This window comes from Neovison vison, chromosome 5 (genome assembly GCF_020171115.1).
Source record: "Neovison vison isolate M4711 chromosome 5, ASM_NN_V1, whole genome shotgun sequence".
NCBI classification, from domain to species: domain Eukaryota; kingdom Metazoa; phylum Chordata; class Mammalia; order Carnivora; family Mustelidae; genus Neogale; species Neogale vison.
Genome location: NC_058095.1, coordinates 92,357,592 through 92,373,707, shown reverse-complemented (window position 1 = coordinate 92,373,707; position 16,116 = coordinate 92,357,592). Strand labels below are relative to the sequence as shown.

The window sequence follows — 16,116 nt, the reverse complement described above, 5'->3', positions numbered from 1 at the left end:
ATTGGTATAGCACCTTTGGAAAACCAAATGGCAATGCATATCAAGAACTATTTAAGTATATCCTTTATATATTTTTATATCCTTTAATCCACTAGTTCCACTTCCAGAAATGTATACTAAAGAAATAATATTTTAAAAGTGAAATGCTTAGAATAAAAAAGAAACAGTAAAAATCTTAGTGAAGTATTTTATTTTATTTCATTTTTTTCAAAGATTTATTGAAGAGAGAGAGAGTGCATGTGCATATGAGCAGGGGAAGGAGTAGGTGGAGAGAGGAAGGGAGAGAATCTGAAGCAGACTACTACTAAGCTCAGAGCTTGATGCAGGGCTCAATCTCACAATCCTGAGATCAGGATCTGAGCTGAAATCAGCAGTTCGATGCTTAACCGACTTAGCCACCTAGGTGTCCCTTGGTGAAGTATTTTAAATGGCAGAGGGCAAAAAAAACAAAACCGCAGAATGTATAACAGCAAGAGAATGATTAGGTCATTTTTGTTAGTGCCACCAAAGGAAAGCAAATCAATTGCATCTAGTATCATAAGAAATGCTTATGATATATTATTTTCAAAATCAGAATACAAAATGATTTCTACTCTATTAATGCAATTAGTTAAAAACAATGTCTATGGATGGGAAAAGTTCTAGGGAAATGAAAATGGTTTATTTGTCAGGATGTCATGATTTAGGGTGAATTTCCTCTTACAGTTCTACTTGTATTGGTATAATATGACTTCTTTAATAAAGAATAAAATAATAAAGATAGATGAAAACAAACCAGTGAATGTATCTTAATATGCAGTTCTCATAGCTACAATACTGAGATTTTAATCAGATGACATGGTACAAAGATGGTTGAACACATTCATTTACCTTCCACCAAGAATCCACTCAGATGACAAAAATTTTTTAAAGACATAAACTTACAAGGACAATGACACTGGAGAGGCAGAAAATAAAATTTAGAGAGATTTAAAACACACGAAGAAAGTGAAATCAAAAGATGGATGAAAAATCTGAAAAGCAACCTGATTTCCATTGTAGGACACCCCCCCCCCAAAAAAAGAGTATAAATTGCCAGCAGCAACTCCCACAACCTAGGTAGCGAACATGAGTGAGAACTCTTCTTTGGGAGATCTGATTAGCCCATGAAAAAAAAACTAAAGATAACCGCACAGAGAGAATGGGGCAGCAGGTCAAACCATGCCCACAGAGCTTACAATCACCACTTTGGACTTCATTCTTATATATGAGCATACTGTCAAAGATCATCAGTCATTTTGGAAAAACATCCAAATGATAGGAGAACAGAAAGTGAAGGAGAGAGAAAGAAGCAAAGAAATAATTCAAGAAAACTTTTGCTGAGAGGTGAGTTTCTGGATTGAAAAAGCCCACTGAGTGTCTAGCACAATGGATGAAAACAGAATCTCCATAAGGCACATAATTCTAAAAATTTAAGTGCACAAAGAAAAGATTCACAAACATCCATGAAGAAAGAAAAATTGTTTGTGTGCCAATAATCATTCCTCCTTCCTCAATATTTCAAAATGCTCAGTAGCACACTGGAAAGGACGGCTCTAAGTACCTCTGTTTCTGATTTATAATAAGGCTTGCCTTTTATGAAATCATATGTCATACATACTTTCCTATTGGCCTCCTTTGCCTGATTACATTTTGTTTTGTTCTTCTGTTGTGAAATGAATGTGTATTTTCTTTTAAAGGTGTGCATGTATCAACATTGTTGTCTTTATTTTGTTTTACAGTTGTTTTTTCAGCAATGATACTTGAGACTATTACAAATCAAGATCTGCCTGTGATCAAGTGTGTTTTAATCAATCATAAGAACAATGATTCATCACTGGGGATATCATCATCATATCCCATGGTAAAGTAATATTAAAATTCTAACTTTAGTTATTTTCTCTAGAGGCCATACTTCGTAAGCTATCAAGGCTTAGCACAGCTATATGGGTTTTTCCTTTTGTGTGTTTAAATATATTATGTACTTATATGCACGCCATTCTATCCAGAGTCATGTTCTTTCCTGGTCTGGATTCAGGAAAGACACAGATACTCAGCATGAATAAGTAAAAGGAATTACCCTTTCTCCTTAAAGAGAATTTAGGCTTCTACCTTAAACCCAAGTCCCTAATTTCCAAGTGCCTCCTGGATCTAGATATAACAGATTTTTCATTTGCTCATTAAAACCCACCTATATTTCATTTTATTTCCCCGAACCTGCACCTATTCTTATATTAATTGATTTCTGTTTATGGGCCTGTCTAGTTTCTGGGCTTGAGAGGTCAGCATTATTTTAGACTACTTCCTCCCCTGCACCTTCATATTCAGTCAGTTACTAAGTCTTGTCAATTCCCTTTCTTTGATAATTCTCATATAATCACCTCATGTTCTCTGGTCTCATAGCCACTTCCCTCGTTAACTCCTCTGTAATCACAATAATATCGTAAGTGGCTTCTTCCTTCTCCAGTTCATTCTGATAGGGCTCCCAGGCGATTCTGAAGCATGGCCACATCCTTTACAGCCTGCCTTAGAACCGTCAGTGGCTTCCCATTAAACTGACATGCAAATTGCTCCATCATCTGACTCCGGCTCCTTCGGGTTACAAATTTGTTTTCCATCACCCTTCTCCTTCTCCTTCATGCAATTCCTCTAACAGCTTAGATATTTACTCAAAGGAAGGAATAGATAATAGAGAACTGAAAATATTAGAAACACGTAACAAAAAGTGAACATAAAGTGCAGCCAATTCCATGAACATTTCGAGCTAAGGATTCATACCAATATAAAGTCATTCTGTTTTCTTCTACATAAATAGAATACATAAACACATAACATACACTACATGATGCCCTGGACTTCACTCCCTACCCCCTAAGATCAGAGATAGTAAAAATATTCTCAAATTTAAAATATAGTGTGAAATAGGTTTCCATAACATTCTACATGCATGGAAAACTCCTGATTTAACACGTGATTTTTTTATGCCAGAAGCATGGCTGGTTTTACTTTTTTTGAAACAGGTATTGGCATCATAACACATTGCTTATTAATAATATTTTTGCATACAGTATTTCAGTGTGCTCAGAAAAAATGTTGATATTATTGGCTATGCTGTTTTAAACTTTCGGTGTCTTTTCAACTTAAGAAAATAGCTGCACATATTGAAGTGTTTTCTTAGAAAACACAATCTGTAAAAGAAGCTAGTAATTGGTCTTGGCTCCTAGGATTAAGTCCTGCATTTTTTTTTCATGTTGTAGAAGTTATGTTCTTATGCAATATTTAGGATTGTTTTAAGACCTAGTCTCTCAAACAACATTAAACAGATAATCCTACAAATCCTAGATGATGCAAAGATGAGCAGTCTACATAATGTGCTTTCACCTTCCTGAAGTTGAAGCTGCTCCTTTTGGGCATTTTCCCACTTTAGTGGGGAAGTGTACTGTTAGGGGAGCAGTGGCCTTTTAAAAATTGGTTTTGATTTCTTCCACAGTTCACATTGCTCAGATAAGACATCTTTCTGAGACTCTTACAGTTCAGGAGTGTTTTGAATAACAAAGCATTCTAGTAGATGAAACTTGACAACGTAACTCTATTAAATAAGCAATTACATCCTTAGCTGTATTACCGATAAAACCTGGAAGCAAAATAAGATGATTTTACTGTTCCCACAATCCACTTAATTGTTGTTTAAAACCTGAATGTTTTCACCATTTATAATTTTTGTTTGAAGATGAATGTAGAATATGCTGAGTTTCTCCACTGTAAATTTACTGTTTTCTTTGTAAATAGCAGGTATTTGGGGGCATTCGCCAATATCCCATTTCTCCTCCAGTTTTCACCTGCTGGTTTTAGCACCCATTGGTGGATCTTGCCTACAACAGTTATTACTGTGATGTTTGCCTAATGATAATTTTCTTTTTCCCTTATTCCCTCTACATTTCTAAATTGGAATTGCATAAGGAAGAGTTCTCTCTTCTCTCCATTTTATTAATTTATATCAATATGGACTCAGAGATATTTATTTTATTCTATGATTTATAACCCAATACTATCAGTTTTATTTTGTTACTCAGATTTGTACAGCTTTGGCCATTGGGAGCTACTTCAGGTTGTCTTCTATGTCCCTTCAACCTGTGCCCGTGTTTTCTCAAACACTGCCTTATTTTCTAGTAACTACAATATAGTTCAGGCCCATCTTGCATTTTTCCTGCCTTAGCCCTAAAATTAGCCACTTCTCCAAAAAAACAAAACAAACAAACAAAAACAACACTGGGTTTTTTGGAGAATAGTATTTAGAAACCATGGTCTGAGAGCTGGGTGTGCTCATTTCTATTGGGATGTCATTGCCTCTGGGCCCTCTAGGAAATGTATGTATGTATGTATGTATACAACCTCCCCCACCACCACACACGACACTTTGTCTCTCTATCATCTCTACATCTACCTACTTACCTATCTCTAGATCACCATAAATGCATGCTGATAGCTATGATGTCAATTCAGCATCAAAGGTTTTATTCTACTTTTTCCTCTTTCCCTATTTGTATTTCTCTCTGTGATAGTCAGAAACCAGGTTCTCATTATCTATAATAATTGACTTACATAAACCTGGTATATATATAAACAAATTTCAGAATTGCTAACCCACATTACAGTGAGAAACAGATTCACAAACTAGAATAGAGTCTTTGTGCATAATTCTTTGTCTTTAATCATACAGTATCCAGTGTAGTATTTTTCCGTTATTTATGTTAGTTCTTTTCTTTCCCACCCCCTTTACCATGGTTACATTATGAATCTGTAATATAATTAAAATTTTTTTTACTATTCCATTTTGAGTTCCCCCCAAATCTGGTTGTTTTGTTTATTTTTTTGAGTATGTGAAACTTGTTTATGGTCCTAAAGCCAAAGGTGTATAAAAAGATATACTCAAAGAAGTATTACTCCCTCTTCATACCTATAACCAAGTTTCCATTATTTCCCACCTACTTCTTGTTTATAGTCAATCCCTTTAGCTTTTTTTTTTTTTTTCTTTTTTAGAGAAAGTGTGTGCCGGGCAGAGAGGGAGGGGTAGAGGAAGAGAAAGAATCCCAAGCAGGCTCCATGCCCACTGTGGAACATGACAAAGGGCTTAATTCCACAACCCTGAGATCCCAACCTGAACCAAAGTCAAGAGTTGGTCACTTAACTGACTGAGCTACTCAAGTGCCCCACTTCAGATTTTTTTGTCTTAGTCCTAGATTTCTTATGCCCAAATAAGCAGATACATGTGTATTTTCTGAATCCCCTTCTTTCTTACATGAGGTATAATATATGTGAAAGTATCTATTTTTTCACTTTACAGTATATCCAGATCACTCCAAATCAGTTCATTGAAATTGTCCTCATACTTCTTTATAGCTGCACAGTACGCCATTATGTGGAAGTACCATTGTTTATCCAACCACTCTTCTGTGTATGAGCATTTAGTTGGTTTCTAGTATTTTGCAATTACTTGTTTGTAGGTATAGGTTTATACATATAGTCCTTGAGTGGGGGTTGTTGGCTGAAAAGATGGGTGCACATGTAATTTCATTAGCTATTGCCAAACATTCCTCCAGAAGGGTCACACTGGCTTATATTCCTCCAGAAATGTATGAGAATAGCTGTTTCTTCACAACCTTACCAACACCATGTGTTGTAATACTGAAAAATTTTTGGCAGATTGATAGATGAGAAGTAATACCTCAGTGTTGTTTTAATTTGCGTCTTCTAATGATAACTGATTTTGAACATTTTATTCTTATGTTCAAAGGTTATTCTTGATATCTTCCTATTAGGTTCTTTTTTCCATTTTTCTACTGTGTTTTGGTCATGTGTCCCTCATTGGTAACGAGTTTGTTATATATTAGGGGTATTATATTTATAATATATGTTGCAAATATTTTCTTGTAGTATGGCAGATTTTCTTTACCTGGTTTTGATTTGTTTTTACTTTATTCTGTGCCTCTCCTTTAAGATCCGGCTCAATTTCTGGACTTCATGAAGCCTCCCCACAACAACCCTCCCAGCTTAGTAGTTACTTCTTCCTCCTCTGAAGTTCCAGGACACTTAAATTTACCTTTCAAAATAACTGGTATCTTTTTAGAGGGTACATCATATTTCACCTGGTGTTTTAATTATTCCTTCTTACTAGACTTGAAACACTTTAAGGACAAGATCAATGTCTTTTCTTCCAACTCCCATAGTGCCCAGTACATGGTCTAGCACTTAACAGATACAGAGTAAATGAACTTATCATTTACTTGCTGAATAAATGGATAAGTAAAACCAGAAGTATGGCTTATGATCAGTAGCAGAAGACCTACCCTGTTCATCACCTGAAGAAGCTTGTGTGTGCGTATTTGTGGGTATGCACACGTGCACATGTGCGCGCGCGCATTTGTAGGTATGCTACATTATGTGTTTGAGGGTAGGAGGTGAAGGGTCCAGAGACAGAAGTTGGTACTACACCCTCTTTCAATGTGTCTCAATTACTTAAAGTAGGGAAGAAGTGTGGTGGTGGTGAAGAGCCTGTGGGGGTATCTGCCCAGAAAATATTTTGTTTTTTAAATTTCCTCTAACACAATTACCAATTTACTATTACTGTGTAGATTCTTATCTACATACCAGTAATCACAAAAGCAGTCTTATGCATTTTATGACTATTATTTGTATATTAGTTCGTTAGAGCTGCTGTACCAGAGTATCATAGACTGGGTGACTTAAACAACAAATTTATTATCTCACAGTTCTGGAAGCTAAAAGTCTAAAATCTACATGTCATCAGGGTTGGTTCTTTCTGAAAGCTGTGAGGGAGGCATCTGTTCCAGTCCTCCGTCCTTGACTCCTAGAGGTTCGTCTTCATATTCACATGGCACTTTTCCTAGTGTCTTCTTCAGATTTCCTCTTCTTATGAGAACCCAACGCAACAGCCTCATTTTGACTTGATTACCTGTGGAAAGGCCTTATATCTAAATAAGGTCACATTCTGAGGTAGTGGGGGTTAGGATTCAACACATGAATTTCAAGGGGACACAGTTCAACACATAACCATATGTAAAACATATTAGAAATGCAGCCTAAACTCAATTATCTTTTTTTTTTTTAAAGATTTTATTTATTTATTTATTTGACAGAGTGAGCAAGCACAAGCAAGGGGAACGGCAGGCAGAGGGAGAAGCAGGCTCAAGCCCAGCAGGGAGCCTGATGTGGGGCTTGATCCCAGGACCTTGGGATTATGACCTTGAGCTGAAAGCAGACACTTACCCAACTGAGCCATCCAGGCACCCCTCCCTCTATATATTTTTTTGAATATTTTATTTATTTATTTGACACAGAGAGAGAGTACAAGCAGGGGCAGAGGCAGAGAGAGAAGCAGATTCTGCTGAGTAGGGACCCCGACATAGGGCTCAATCCCAGGACCCTAAGATCATGAGCTGAGCCAAAGGCAGGTGGGCACTTAACCAACTGAGCCACCCCGGTGCTCCTATCTCTTCTTTTGAGAATTGTAAATAATGGGATTTTCAGTTAGTAATACATTCTCCAGCGCAGTGGGCAGTACATCAATGTGAATCTATTTGATAAAGGTCCCAGCTAAGAAGAGGATGTAAAAAACATGCATGAATAGTGAATTCACCTTGTTTCCACACAGGCATCAGAACCCCCAGAAGACCTCGGGTGCGCCTTGAAGCCTGAGAGTACAGAAGCCGTGTATGGAGCAGCCACTGTGGAAGTGGACATGTTGGCATCCATCACGCTGCAAGTACTGGTCAACACCCCGGGGAACATTTCCTGTCTCTGGGTCTTTAAACACAGCTCCCTGAATTGCCAGCCACACTTCGATTTACAAAACAGGTGAGTGGGGGTTGGGGGGGGTGGGAGCACCCACAAGGATTTTGGAAGGAAAACTTCCTTGCCGTAGAATGTAGTTTGCCTGGAGTTTCTTTTCAAATATTTATCTATATCCATCGTAACTGTTATCTCGGTGAATAATGAACTAAAAATATAGTTAGGGCATGAATACATGGCTTTATGTGTTTATCAAACCTATAGGATGTCTAACACAGAAAATGATCTCTAGTGTAAATTACAAACTTGAGTTAGTACCAATATTGGTTCACCAGTAGTAACAAATCTACCACACCTATGTAAGATGTTAACAATAGGGAAAACTCTGTGTGTGTGTGTGTGTGTGTGTGTGTGTGTGTTGGGGGAACATATGTGGGATCTCTCTGTACTTTCCACCTGGTTTTTCTGTAAATCTAAAATTACTCTAAAAAATAAAGCCTATGTACCTAAAAAATTACATATAGATATAGTTAGGGCCTAAGAATGCAGTGAGCAGTTGGAAAAATGTAAAACAAACAGGGAAAGAATATTTGGGATTTTTATGGTCTCTTGTTTTTTTAATTGGATCTTGTCTTAAAGATAAAAAGTTAGAAAATGTTCATTACATTCTACTTCAAGTAGCCAGAAGCTTCTTTCTGGGAAATGCTAGGGGAAAGAACATTTGGTTTTAATCTATTTTGTTTCACAGTATGATGAGCAGAATTGCCAGTGATATCCACGAAGTATTTTAATAGGAAACTGATCTGGGTATGATGGAACATGGGTCTCATGATCCAGAAAAATATCTTAGCCAAGAATTGTGATGGAATGGCTAAGTCTGTGTTTGACTCTGTTCTGATTGTGCCCCTCTCCACTCCTTAATGCCCCCCCCACACCCGCTGTCTGGGTCCCCCTTGCTGAGACCAGATGGGGGCAGGAACAAAGAGACAAAAGTCATTCAAATGCCCCTCGGTAATTCTAAGGCTACTTTTCTCTCCAGTTGTTGGGGTGTTCTGGTGCCCCATGGTGTAGAGGAGTCTCTGTCTTTCCAGAAACCATGCAGTAAGTGGGACCCAAATGGCCTACAGTGGGTATCCTGTCCGACTGAGGTATGGGGGAACATTTCTGTGACTGACTTGTACCAGATTATTTGCATTTGTTCCCTTAACGTCAAATAAACTCATAAGTAATTTTTAGGACAGTGGCTATAATTCTAAAGTTTGCTTCTAAATCTTGGAACACATCCATTTTCCTTTCCTCTTTTGAGACTGTATTACTCACTTCTGTTTTTTGGTTATTTGTACCTTGGGGTTAAACCAAAGCACTCTTCTATTAAAAATTTTGGCTTAAAGAAATGTTCTGGTAATCCTATTAAAATTTTATACCACAACATTTCCCACTGGATTGAGACTAAAAAGCAAATGCAGGGTTCTTGTCATTCCATTAGATTAGATTTTGCCTTTTTTGATTTAGAACCAATGGTCCCATTTGTCAGTCCCCATCACCGGTCTTGACTAATAGGTATTAACTTGACTTATCGGTATTAACTAAGATTAGTTAATACCAAAACTATTTAGCAATTTGCCCACGATAGAGACTTACTGTGGAAATCTAGCTCTGGGCTCATGGCTAGAAAGCTTGAATACCTAGGCTGTGATCACTGTCTTCCAGTTGCCTATGATATGCATTAAATGTTCACAAATGATACCAGGAGAATGAGTGGTTCAGAGAAAGCAAGCACAGGACCAGAGTATTGCAGGCACCAATCAAGTATGTCTCCTACTGGGACGCCTGGGTGGCTCAGTTGGTTGGACGACTGCCTTCGGCTCAGGGTGTGATCCTGGAGTCCCAGGATCGAGTCCCGCAACGGGCTCCCAGCTCCATGGGGAGTCTGCTTCGCTCTCTGACCTTCTCCTCGCTCGTGCTCTCTCTCACTGTCTCTCTCTCTCTCAAATAAATAAATAAAATCTTTAAAAAAAAAAATGTCTCCTACTAACCTACGAATAGCATTCTGGAACCAAGCAGCTTGGAGCTCTAGAGCAGGGCAGGGCATCTCTGCAGAAATGTGCATTTGGATTGCCTGGAGACCTTGTTCAAATGCAGATCCTGATTCAATGGGTCCAATGGGTCTGGGCAGGGCCTGAGAGTCTGACTCTCAGTGGATGGTGGGCTGAGACTAACACTGCTAGACAAATCCTACGCTCTTGAGTAGTAAGCATCTAAAGGTCAGAAAGCATAAATTTACACCCAACATCACTCAACAAACTATTAGAGAATATTGTAAGCTTTAATGAAAACAGATATCACTGAACACACTGAAGTTTCTTGGAAGAGATTGCTCCTAGACAAATGTATTGGTATCGAGCCCCTAAGAAGTTCAAAGAGCGAAAACCGAGCCATCTTTCTCCTTACATATATGTGATTTTTCTCCTTCACATAGGATAATGGCTTGTGTTAGATTTTGCTTGAATTCTTTCATCTACAGAGAGAGTCACGCAGAAGAGAATGTTCCTTAGCTCTGGGTATCTTGCTCGTACAGTCATCTGGGTCTGCAAGTGGGGAAGTGAGGCTGGTGGTCAGGTAACAGAACATGACTGTGAGGTGCTTGTCACTGAGGGGAATGGTCTGCTCTTGCTGGCAGGAGTGAACCCCCAAGCCTGCACATTTTGTCCCTCTGAGAGGCCTGAGAAGCATGGGGCGAAGGTGCTGGAATGGAGGTCCCTCACTCTGAGGGGAGGGCCTGAATGAAGTCCAAGTCAAACTAACCAGGCTCCGGCAGAGTGAGAAGCTGCCGGCCTCCGGTGCCACAGTCAGAGATGGAATGTGGGGGCCCCCTGTGCTGCCTGCTGACTCAGGGTGAAATTTTTTGTTTTAGTTTCACACATTTTCCAAAATAACCAGTTCTCTTTCTTGTTGTTTTTTTGTTTTGTTTTGTTTTTTGTTTTTTTTTCATCAGAGGAGTTGTTTCCATGGTCATTTTGAAAATGACAGAAACCCAAGCTGGAGAATACCTACTTTTCATCCAGACCGAAGCTACCAATTACACAATATTGTTTACAGTGAGTATAAGAAGTAAGTGCACCTCGCTACTGGGTATTCACAGTATTCCAAAGGAGTGGTTTAGCCCTTGAGCTTCCTGCCAGCTGCTGGAGACACAATATTCAGGTTTCCCTCAATATGTGGTTGAATAGTTGAATTCACTTCAACCATCGGGCATGACCCGTGGACTCTCAGAACATTCTCTGTTCAGCCCCCTTTTTTCAGTGACATGACTGACAGGGAAGAAATGGAAAATAATTTTGATCTTGACCATGGAGTTAGAAGTCCTGGGTTCTTACTCTGGGTCTGTTCCTACCACCTTTGGCAGGTCACTTAATCTCCCTGAACCTCAAATTGCCTATTTGTAGAATGGGGATAAAAATATATACCTCACAGGATTGAAAGATTCCCACACCATCCCGTACAGCTCTCTGAGATCAGAAGATGTCTGTGTCCGCTCTAATAAGGTAGTCACTGGCCACACATTGCTCTTGAACACTTGACATGTGGCCAGTGTGACTGAGGACCAGGTGTGACTTTCATTCATGTTAAGATGTTACAAACTGGACTTAAATAACCACGTAGAGCTCATGGATCCTTGATTTGTACAAATGCTAGATCACTCCGCAAACCACCAGGAACCATCCAAATGTTGTTATCTGTGGAGGCAACTGTGCAGTTGGCAGAATCACCCTGCCTGTGTGCCTTCCGGCTTCTTGTTTCCTCCCAGTTCTGTGCAGGCCTAGGAATTACACCCCCTCAGCTCCTAGACACCGAACACTTCACCTCACACGACACGCAGGGACTAGAGGTAGGTGCCTTCACATACATCCTACTTCCTTTAGGGACTAAGGCAGCACTCCCAAATCTCTGGGTTTATGCCATTTTATATTATATACTTATTTTTTAGGTTTTATTTGATACAGAGAGAGAGAGAGAGCACAAGCAGTGGGAGCAGCAGGCAGAGGGAGAGGGAGCAGCAGACTTCCCACTGAGCAGGGAGCCTGATGCGGGGCTCCATCCCAGGACCTGGGATAGTGACCTGAGCAGAAGGCAGGCACTTAACCGACTGAGCCATCCAGGCACCCCTAGGCCATTTTTTTAAAAAGATTGTATTTATTTATTTGACAGACAGAGATCACAAGTTGGTAGAGAGGCAGGCAGAGAGAGAGAGGAGGGGGAAGAAGGCTCCCTGCTGAGCAGAGAGCCCGAAGCGAGGCTCGATCCCAGGATCCTGGGATCACAACCTGAGTGGAAGGCAGAGGCTTTAACCCACTGAGACACCCAGGCACCACCCACCCCAGGCCATTTTAAATTAGGTTACCTGGCCACACCTGAGTATGAGGCTTCCTCTTCCTTGTAAGTGACTTGAAGGCACAAAGCCAGGGTCCAGTCCACAGAGGTGCCGTGGCTCAGGGATAACCATGGACAGTGTTCTGTATGTATCATCTGTGCTGAGGGGGATGCCGCTGGCACCATCTCATTCCCTCACAGCCATTCCGCCTTCATGCAGCTGGGAAAACAGACACACGGGGCACCACTGGAAGCCAGGTCTATGCAGTCTGCACCACACTGCCCTGGGGTTTGTGGTCCTAGCTGCTAACACAAAGAGCACCTGTGGCCATTTAGATCCCTAGAAGTGTCACCTTAATTGGGGCCAGGGGTGGTGTGGTAGGTTTCTAAAATTGGCCTGTAAGGCAAGAAATTAGGTAGAGTCTAATTAGGTAGAGTCAAAATTTGTCAGAAGTTCTGAAAAGCCCTTCAGTTTACTCTGATACGTATAGGACCAGAGGCCTGAAAGCCCAAAAATCAAAAGATAGCTTTTGTTTCTCTTTGATTTTGGTCTTATTCCCTGTCCCCTCCTCAGTCCCTGATCCCATTCTGTGGGACAACGGGTCTCTGTGGTTCAGTTCAGTTCGGAAGGGAATCAACGATTCTTTGCTGTTGTCTTTCTTTTTTTGCCAAGTGTTTATAGAGTTGAATTTGTGTCAGATACGTGGTGTCTGCTGTTGTCTTTATTATATGTAGGGTATCTTCTTTGCATTTCATATTAACAGTGTAAAAATATGACAACAGCTATTCAGGTAAATTGTAACATGCTTTTAGCATTCTGGGTGGTGAGGCTAAAAAAAAATCGGGCGGAGGAGACTTGGCAACATCCAATGTGAAAAAGAGGAAAGGGTTTACTAGCAAACCACAAGTTTAGCAGTAACCAGCAGTTAAGGCCTGGTTACCTAAAAAAATAAAAGGAAAGCTGAACCTTGGCAGCATTCATGAGAATGGAATGTTGGAATTTCTAGGTTCAGGAAATGAATGGATGATTATTCTTCTCAGACGAATATTGACAAAACAGAGCAACCAGATAGTGAACAACTTGGTTAAATTCAAGCAGCTGAAGGACTTAACAATATTTAGCACAGAGAAGAAAATATTTTGAAGGGAGGAGACTGATGGCAGTGTAATGTAATGTACTCTTCTGGCATATGAGTCAGGGAACCTGGCCTAACTAGTTATACCATGGGTGAGGGCGGGGCACCTGGGTGGCTCAGTTGGTTGGGTAACTGACTTTTGGTTTCAGCTTGGGTCATGATCTCGGGGTCACAGGATCAGGCCTATGTGGGGCCTGATCAATGGTCAGAAATTGCAAGAAAGAATAAAAACCATCACATAATGAAAAAAGATATGTGCAATTCATGTAATCAATAAAGGATTAAAAATTATAATAGGTAAATAGCTTCTATAAATCAATAAGAAAAAAAAGTAGAAAAATGAACAAAAGACGAGTAGACGTTTCACTTTCAGAACACGAAAACTAAATGGTCAATAAATATATTAACATAATAACTGAGAAAAACAAATTAAGACCACACTGAGAGGGGTGCCTGAGGGGCTCAGTCTGTCAAGCGTCTGCCTTCAGCTCAGGTCACGATCTCAGCATTCAGGGATCAAGTCTTGCATCAGGCTCCTTGCTCAGCAGAGAACCTGCTTCTTCCTCTCCCTCTGCTTCTCCCCCTGCTTGTGCTTATGCTCGCTCTCTCTGAGAAATAAATAGGTAAAATCTTAAAAAAAAAAAAAAAAAGAACACACTGAGATACCATTTTATAGCCACTAGATTGTTGAAAATTAAGAAGTCTTGATCAGTATACAGAGAAAAAGGAAATCTCATGTCCTGCTATGTTAGTTAAATTAGTACCACCATTTTGGAAAGCAGACTATCATTATATGTAGAGCAGAACGTGCTCATATCATATAAACCAGCAGTTTTCCTCCTAGGTATATTATTAAAGAAACTTACACGCCTGCCTCAGTACAGTACAGAACGTTCATAGTACCATTGTTGGCAAATACAACAGACTGATAAAAGCTAAATGTCCATTGCAAGAAAATGAAATAATAAATGGTAATATATTCACCGATGGAATACTGTATAGCTGTAATAAAATGAATGTAATATAGCTACATGAAAACCATAAGGTAAAACCACCAACATAAGGCTGGATGAGAAAATGAAGTTATGGAAACCTACATCTTGAGGGATACCACGTTTTGAAGATCAGAAACAAACAAAGCAAACCAATAGATTGTTGGAGGACACACATCTATGTGGTGGAAATATTTTTAAAAGCACAGGAATGATAAACACAAGATTCAGGATAAAGATTACCTAGGATTGAGATGGTGGGGAGCATAAAATAGATTTGAAGATATTTATTAATATTCCAGTTATTAAGTCAGATACGGGTCTGTGGGCATTTGTGTTTATTATTATGCTTTGGAATGTACACTCCATATATTCTTTTGTATGCATATATATAATATTTGTAAACAAAATATAAGATCAGAGGTTAGAATTTAGAACAGGGAAACTTTCTTTTAAAGGAAAAGGTTTGTTGATAAATGGAATGATCCACCCAGGGAGGTAGTGAACTCCTGTGGCTAGAGGGGTCCACCCAGAAGTGGAAAGTTTGTACGTTAAGCATTGTGGGGAGCCAAAGATGGAGGCGGGGGGAGAGGGGAGGTATGATGGTCCAAAAAGAATGGGAAGCTAAAACTGAACCCCTCAGTTCTCTTCCAATTCTCTCTCCTCCTGTCTTTCTGTGTTTTTGTATCAGCGTATTTCTGCCTAGTTCTAGATAAAATAAATCATGGGAAGAAAGCTGAGTCTTAAATAAATGAGCTTTAAGCTGTTATTTCTCATTTTCTTGTTCCTATGCAAATCACTATTTGTATTTTTACATGACCTCACTCCACTTAACTTCAGTTGTCTGTAGGTTTATGAAATATCCCAAGAAATTAGCTAAGAGGACAGATGCTGAAGTAGACATTTCAGCCAGAGTTGAATTTAATGTATTGGAATGGAGGAGATATATTATTGTACATGTTTGGAGGGGAGCAGATGAGGCTGCTATGGTATAAAATATTTAACCTTCCTTAATAGTGCAGAATTCTTTTTCTGCAGGGGTTGCTAAGACAATTAGTTTTGAAATATTAAAATGTTACTAATTTATGATACTCTAGACACACTGCTTTATACATTAAGGAGACCTTACTTTAGAAAAATGGAAAATCAGGATGCCCTGGTCTGCATATCTGAGAGCATTCCAGAACCGACCGTGGAATGGGTGTTCTGCAATGCACAGAGTGAAAGGTATGACATTTATAGAGGTAATTGCTATTTTTGCTTTATTTTTTGGTCTTTTTCTAATATAGCTGACATCACACTGTGTGTACCAATTGGCTTATCAGAAGAATGGGGATGGGATAGTACTTGCCTTACGCTACAGTGATGAAATGAATCAATACACGTGAGCTCATTGCAAGGCTGGCGCCTGCAGATAGTCCCATATGCGTGTTTTCTTTTGTTTTTCATAGGTGCCATAGCTATGCTCTCACAAAGTGAGAATTCATGCAGTTTGAACTAATAAAAATTTACTAAGCAATTTTGGTGAAAAATGGTACTAAGCAGGAGAAAAAGTAAAAAAAAAAAAGACTACCAAATGGTAGGAATGTGATCACAAATTTTAGAGGACAAAGAGATTACCTGTAATTACATAAGCATAGCGGTGGGGGGGGGGAGATGGACAGTCTGCACCCCAAAATAATAATAGTTGTTATCTCAGGGTGGTAGAAATATGGGCAAGTAAAATTCTTTGGGTTTTTCTGTATTTTCCAAAATTTCTACAGTGAACTCAATTACTGTTGTCTTATAAT

General features: G+C 39.3%; 1 protein-coding gene across 1 annotated transcript in view; it reads left to right on the top strand.

Moving 5' to 3' along the window:
- The first annotated feature begins 1,765 nt into the window (after positions 1–1,765).
- FLT3 (fms related receptor tyrosine kinase 3) overlaps positions 1,766–16,116 on the top strand; it is a 53,541-nt gene continuing 39,190 nt past the window's right edge. The window contains exons 1-4 of the mRNA XM_044249514.1: positions 1,766–1,882; positions 7,691–7,893; positions 10,823–10,938; positions 15,424–15,553. Of these exons, the coding sequence (XP_044105449.1) occupies positions 1,775–1,882; positions 7,691–7,893; positions 10,823–10,938; positions 15,424–15,553 (557 nt within the window). The 5' untranslated portion in view covers positions 1,766–1,774. The remainder of the gene's footprint in view (positions 1,883–7,690; positions 7,894–10,822; positions 10,939–15,423; positions 15,554–16,116) is intronic.